This window comes from Triticum aestivum, chromosome 2D (genome assembly GCF_018294505.1).
Source record: "Triticum aestivum cultivar Chinese Spring chromosome 2D, IWGSC CS RefSeq v2.1, whole genome shotgun sequence".
NCBI classification, from domain to species: Eukaryota; Viridiplantae; Streptophyta; class Magnoliopsida; order Poales; family Poaceae; genus Triticum; species Triticum aestivum.
The window spans coordinates 406600740-406608207 of NC_057799.1; the positions used below are offsets into that span (position 1 = coordinate 406600740).

The following is a 7468-nucleotide window of genomic DNA, read 5'->3' on the forward strand; positions in this document are numbered from 1 at the left end:
CTCTCTGATCTTGTGGTCGTCTAAACGACAACCCACGGTTCCACGATCAACTGCCGAGGCTGAGTACAGGGCTGTGGCCAACGCCGTTGAGAGTGCTACTGGCTACGACAGCTGCTTCAGGAGTTGCTATGTGAGGTTCCCAAGGCCACGATTGTCTACTGTGACAACGTCTCCGCGGTCTACCTCTCTGCAAACCCTGTCCATCATCGCTGGACGAAGCACATTGAGCTCAACATCCACTTCGTCCAGAAGCAGGTTGCACTTGGCCGTGTTCGAGTCTTGCATGTGCCCACCGATCAGCAGTTCGCCGATGTCATGACGAAGGGCCTGCCTACCTCGACTTTCGAGGGCTTTCGGTCCAGTCTTTGCGTCTCCGGCGACGCTTCGACTGCGGGGAGGTGTTGAACATGCATATACGTATATAGGTGTGGGTATTGTACGTTGCACCTGTCGCGTCTTTCTCCCCTCTGTAACTTGTTGTATCTTGGAAGACAAGACACCAGACGCACCCCTTGTATCTATATGTGTGCCTAGTGGACGATCAATGAGAAGTATCGATGCACACAATCCTTTCTCCCTAACTTACACTTTTTATCAAGCCTAGCTTTGGAATATCTCGAATGCCAATATTTTGTAACGCCTGAATGGGCTTTATTTTTTGATAGCTTACTGGGTGGGCTGGATCAGCAGAAAATCACGCTCATGATTAGACCCGGCCCACCATCTTACACGAAGAGAAAAGGCGCCCATCCGTGTCCTTCGTTATAAAAACCACTTCCTAGGAGCGAGGTGCCCTAACAAATCGCGCAGCCACCGGTCTCCCTCCCCGCGAGCAAGTGGCGGCGAGCCTCACGCTCGCCTCCCTCCCTCCCCGCAACCCACAAGACAACCCACCCCCGCCCCGCCCCCAGGGGAAGAAGCAAAGCACCTGCACCCGCGGCGACAGCGTAGCAGCCCAACCGCAGCCATGGCCGTCTCCGATAGATCGCGCAACGCGCTGCTCCCCAGCTTCCTGTACGCGGCCCCCTCCGCCGCCGCCACCCCCACCCCTTTCTCTGCCGTCGCTGGCATTGGTGGCCGCGGGCTCGTCGCACCGTCCCATGCGGCGGCGGCGAGGCCGGCGGCGTGGGCGCGGGCGCCTAGCGAGCCGTCCCGGAAGATCGAGATGTACTCGCCCGCCTTCTACGCGGCGTGCACGGCCGGTGGCATCACCAGCTGCGGGCTCACGCACATGACCGTCACGCCCCTCGACCTCGTCAAGTGCAACATGCAGGTGAGCTTCTATTAGAGCTTTCTTGTCTCCGCGGCGTGTCCAATGTATCCCTGATATAAACAAATGATATACTGGAGGCTGGTTAGGTTCTTATTTCATGAGTTTGTCTCCAATGCATAATGCGTCTGGAATATGCCACCTAGCATATTCTATGGTTCTGTTGTCAATGGATTCGTACATATCGCATATTATGTGTTTGTCTTATGATTCCTGTACGTGATGTGATCTGGGCTAAAATGATCCTGCCAACGTGTTTGTTAACTGTTTGTTCGTAGACCCAGGGTTGGATTATGTAATTGTTTACATTTGTTACGTTTTCAACAATTAACTGTTGTTGTGGACCGACTGTCAATGATTTGTGTGTGCGTGTGTGTGGTTTGTAGGCGTAATTGATCGCCCTGCTATGTTTTATCATTTCACGAAACCAGTTAGTAATGAAATATCACTTTGCCTGTTTTATTAGATTGATCCAGCCAAGTACAAGAGCATCTCTTCTGGATTTGGTGTTCTCTTGAAAGAGCAAGGGGCAAAGGGTTTCTTCAGAGGCTGGGTGCCTACTTTGATTGGCTACAGTGGTCAAGGCGCCTGCAAATTTGGTTTCTACGAGTTCTTCAAGAAGTATTACTCGGATATTGCTGGACCTGAGAATGCAGCCAAGTACAAGACTTTGATCTATCTTGCTGGATCTGCTTCGGCTGAGGTTATTGCAGATGTTGCCCTCTGCCCCATGGAGGCTGTGAAGGTCCGTGTGCAGACACAACCTGGTTTTGCAAAAGGTTTATCTGATGGGTTCCCTAAGTTTGTGAAGGCTCAAGGATATGCTGGGTAAGTCCGAGGCAAGTGACTGAAATATTGAAATCTATTGTTCTCTGTAACCGCAGTCCACTCTTCTGAAACAATGCTGGGTATGCAGATTGTACAAGGGAATTGTTCCACTCTGGGGCCGTCAAATTCCATGTGAGTATCTACTCCCTGCTCTGTTGTCTTTTCATCATGAATCCAAATTGCTTTCCTTAGGAGACATTTGCTACTCTAAATCATATAATGTTTGGGCAGTGGGTACCCTAGGAGACAATCGCTACTCTAAATCATATATAAATGTTGAAAAATAAATTTATTTGAAGAATCTAATGACCAAGTTGCTCTGTTATTGACTGATAAGTTGTGCTCCCCTAGAGTACATATGGCGATAGGAACCTTACTTCTGCTACCAGCGATACAGTGGAGTGCATTAATGATGCCTTATTATGTTCTTAATTTTTGAACATGGGACAAGCCAAACTATTTGCATGGACATCGCAGCCATGAATTTACTTGCACACAGTTCCTCTTGAGATCATAGTATGATTTCCAAGATTTTATGTGTGCATATATAGATATTTCCACACTGCTTGAGCTATCCCCATTATAACTGGGCGTAGGCTCCAATGGAGTGGTTTACAATATTTATGACCATTTCTTGCTGGTGACAAATCTTATTGCCTTTCACATACAGTGATATCATGTATTTTCATCATGGCTTTAAGTAATAGTGTTACACTACAATTTACTAATGTCTTGTGCTTGCGCAACTCTAGTATAATTTTGCTGGAATTCTTTTGTTGCACATTGTTCTTGTTATTCTTGAAATCATACTATGATTTCCAAGATTATATACGTGCATATATAGATTTTCCACACTGCTTGAGTTCTCTGCTATTCTGGAGTGAAACTCCAATTAGGTGGCATATATTTATATGGGGGTTGGAACCTCCAGCTCTTCTTCATTTGTTAAGACATTCTTTCATGGCAACTCCAGTATGTTTTTTTCCTAGAATATTAACTCTTTGTTGCACATAGTCATGTTCTTCTCGAAGTCACACAATGATTTTTGAGATTTATTTGTGCATATACAGAATTTTCACACTGCTTGAGTTATCTCTGCTATACTAGAGCAAAACTCCAATTACGTGGCGTACATGTTTGTTAAGATAGATTACTTAGTTTATTAACACATCTTTCATTGAAACTCCAGTATTGTTTTTTTGAGAATATTAACTCTTTGTTGCACACAGTCTTGTTCTTCTTCAAATCTCGCAGTGATTTTCAAGATTTTTTGTGTGCATATATAGAATTTTCACACTGCTTGAGTTATCTCTGTTATACTAGAGCAAAACTCCAATTACGTGGCGTACATGTTTGTTAAGATAGATTACCTCGTTTATTAACACATCTTTCATTGGAACTCCAGTATTGTTTTTTCGAGAATATTAACTCTTCGTTGCACATTATCTTATTCTTCTTGAAATCGCACAATGATTTTCAAGATAATTTTTGTGCATATATAGAATTTTCACACTGCTTGAGTTATCTCTGTTATACTAGAGCGAAACTCCAATTACGTGGCGTACAAGTTTGTTAAAATAGACTGCTTCATTTATTAACATATCTTTCGTTGGAATTTCAGTATTGTTTTTTTTTCTAGAATACTAACTCTTTGTTGCACATTGTGCTGTTCTTCTTGAAGTCACGCAATCATTTTCAAGATTTATTTGTGCATATACAGAATTTTCACACTGCTTGAGTTATCTCTGTTGTACTAGAGCGAAACTCCAATTACGTGGCGTACATGTTTGTTAAGACAGATTATTTACTCTTATGCTGTAGAGAATTTGCTGCTCTCCGGTGTTTGTGTACACATATTTATCTTTGGTTGTTAGCAATTGAGCTTTTTATGTTTACACAAATAGTCAAATATTAGTTATGTTGCCTTGGATTTGTGACTTGCAAGTTGCAATTTTTTCCTACATGTGACAATCCTGGTACCTGCATCCTATGTGTTTAAATTTGTGTGACCATGCTGATTTTACAGATTTTGTTTGCCTGCACAAATATTGCTCGCTGCATGGTCCCTCCGGTTTTGTGAAACTAGATTGCACTGGAGTGTTCTGCATTAGACAAATATGTATGATGTGTGCCCCAAAGCAGGCACACACAATGTCCCAAAAAAAGAAGCTGCAGTGTAGTTGTTTCTTAGTTACATTTCTTTTTGTATCTGTTTGCTCCTTATACCTTTTTTATATGCAGCTGGAGCTAGACCGCAATTAGGTTATCTCCCAACTAATGTTTTAGAAATGGAAATAGTAATATCACCATTGCTGTTGAGGTTTTCTGTTGTCTCCTTGTTTCTGGTATATCAAACGATCAACTCGTAGTAATGGAGAATTACTTGCAGTTTGGATTATTTTACCTTCTGGTAGATTGCTTATGTATATATTATTCTTTTGCTTTGACACTGAACACCGGAGATGTCGTATTCTGCAGCGATCAAACTACCAGCTTAATCACCATCTGATCATTTTGTAAAATGCAGACACTATGATGAAATTTGCCTCCTTTGAGACTATTGTTGAGAATATCTACAAGTATGCAATTCCTGCCCCCAAGAGCGAGTGCAGCAAGTCTCTCCAGCTCGGGGTGAGCTTTGCAGGCGGTTACGTCGCTGGAGTGTTCTGCGCGATAGTTTCGCACCCAGCAGACAACCTTGTTTCATTCCTCAACAATGCTCAGGGAGCAACTGTGGGCGATGTGAGCTTCCTACTTTGTAACTCAGTCATTGAGCACCTTTAACGTTTTGTCTTGGTTTTGTTTCTTACAATATATTTACTTTTTGCATCTGCAGGCTGTGAAGAAACTTGGCCTGTGGGGTCTGTTTACGCGTGGACTCCCGCTGCGTATCGTGATGATTGGTACCCTCACTGGAGCTCAGTGGGGCATCTATGATGCTTTCAAAGTCATGGTTGGACTGTAAGTATCTCATTTTGTGTGGACCATCTTCTACATTGGCCCTTAGAGGCCAGCTATTGGTCTTGTTCACGGTAACTTAATCGTGATTTGTCTTTGTACAGGCCAACTAGTGGTGGAGTTGCTCCGCCTGCCGCTGGAGAGCAGCTGAAGGGCTGAGGCTTGATTCTACTATACTCAATATATCTAACAACATTTTTTGGCGCCGAATTGGATGATGACGAAATAACTCATGTTTCATCCTTTTAAGAGCAAGCGATTATTTTTCAGGAATGCCTAGTTGCAACCCTGGTAATTAGATGTCAAGACAGATTAGGAACAATTTTCGGCACATGATCGTCTGGCTTAGGACGATTGCCTGAAGCATAGCATACTTGTCTATTTTTAACTGTTATTATATGTCTCGGCTCTGGCAGTAAAAGCTGTAATTAGGCGTTTTGCCTATGGTTATACTATTTTGCTGATTTCACCAGCTTGTTACATTGTTGTGTGTTGAGTCTGCTGTGTTAGAGGGTGTTTGTTGCGATCTCCGCAGAAAATTCGCAGAGCAATACTGCAATTGACTTACTGGCGCCCTCCTTTAGTCATCTGGCGATTCTTCATCAAGCAAGCACACCTTGCTGTTTGTAGCTAGTGCCATACCACCATTGTCGGCAAATGCGCAAGTCTGGGTACCGCGTACAGCTGGTTGTACCGTCGACCAAGTAAAAACCAAGCGTACGGTTGTTCTACAGTCGACCAAGTAAGAAAGGTTTCAGAAAACGCGCTATTTTCGTACGTAGTAGAATGGCAAGATATGTTGGACTGTCGCTCTCTGAAACAGACGCCCGGCAAGAGAAGGGATGAAGCCATACGCCAACCAGGAAAAAGATCTCCCAACTCGTATGAAATACCAAGCTGCCACGTCTCATCGCCTGCTTCTCTAGTTGCTCTCCTGATCCCATGTGGCAGCTTACCGCTACACCGAGGCACGCAACGAAACTTTGGCCTGGCTAGATATTAGAGTTAGTTTTTAACTCATGACTAATCCTGAACTAACTCTAGTCAAAAATATGTGTTTGGATGACAGTGTTGGATTGACAATAAATACAGTAGGAGAACTAGCTCCAATTAGCATCTCTTGAGTGAGATAGTTTTTTTGGTGGGTTAGAGCATCTCCAGCCGCGCCCCCAACACGCCCTCCCCAGGCGATACTTTCGCGCCGGCGCACAAAAGTCGGCCCAACCACGCCCCCAGAAGACCATTTTTCGCCGGCTCGGGCCGAATTTGGCGCCGGCGGACCCAAGCCGAACCCGGCGCGCTGGGGGGCGCCGGGTGAAACGGTTTTGGCGCGAACTAAACGCGGGCCCCCGAGTCAGCAACACGGTGCTTCTCGTCGCTTCGTCGTCCTCATCGTATCGTCTCGGTTCCCGGGGGAGGGGGGAAATCAATGCCAAAGCTGCGGCGCGCTGCTGCGCCGGTCAGCATCCATTGATGCCTCACGGGCGGCGCGGCGCCACGCGTATGCCCGGCAGCCACGCGGACGCCGCCTGCCCGCGGCTATAAAAAGCCTACCCCCCGCCGGTGGACGCACACTTCCCCTCTCCTCTCCTCTCCACCGCCGGCGCTCCTGCGTGCCTCCTCTCTTTCTCGCCTCTGCGCCACCATGTCGATGCGCCGCCTAGGCGCTGCTGATTTCCGCGGAGTCCGCGAGCGCCGCTCCGGCGTCTTCTCCTCCGAAATCTCGTTCGGCGAAAAACGGCTCAGTCTCGGCACCTTCGACACCGCAGAGGAGGCGGCCCGTGCGTACGACGCGGCGGCGTGGCGCCTCCGGTGGCCTCGTTGGGATATGAATTTCCCCGACGTGTCGACGAGCCAGCGCGCGCAGGATCTCGCGCATCTCCCGCGACTTTTCACCGACGAGGATCGTCGTGACAACCGGAGGCGGCAGCGTCGCCTAGCGATCATGGAGATGGACGTGGAAGCCATGGCGGAGTGGCGCGAACGCTTCCCGCGGGACATCGTCAACGAGCACCAGTTTTACAAGCAACGGGGGACAGAGAGGGAGGCGAGGAGAAAGGAGCGAGCCGCCTATCGGGAGGACAAGCGTGCGCCGAAGCAGGCCGCTCAACTGAACACGTCGTCCTGGGACTCTGAGGACGAGCGGCATGCTGACGCCTACTTGCAGACGTCGGAGGAGGACATTACCGAGTCGGAGCCGGAAAACGACGAGTAGTTGATCTTTTCTTTTAACAGGCTTTGCTACGGTGAATTACCTATGTATCATTTTCATTATGTATGCTATGGTGAACTATCTATGTATCATTTTCAACTTGCCGGCGGCGTCGGCGAGGAAGGAGGCGAGCGAGGGGTGCGCTAGGGGCAATGACCAGCGAGCCCGGGGAGGGGAAGTGTGCGGCGGTTGGGGGTTGA

At 47.2% G+C, this 7468-nt stretch overlaps 1 protein-coding gene across 1 annotated transcript; it reads left to right on the forward strand.

The window, feature by feature from the left end:
* The first annotated feature begins 846 nt into the window (after nt 1-846).
* LOC123053446 (mitochondrial phosphate carrier protein 3, mitochondrial) lies at nt 847-5536 on the forward strand. The gene is made up of 6 exons (XM_044476927.1): nt 847-1273; nt 1737-2098; nt 2187-2230; nt 4626-4840; nt 4935-5059; nt 5161-5536. The coding sequence occupies exons 1-6, from the start codon at nt 968-970 to the stop codon at nt 5213-5215; spliced, it is 1107 nt and encodes a 368-aa protein (XP_044332862.1). The 5' UTR covers nt 847-967; the 3' UTR covers nt 5216-5536.
* Nucleotides 5537-7468: the final 1932 nt, after the last annotated feature.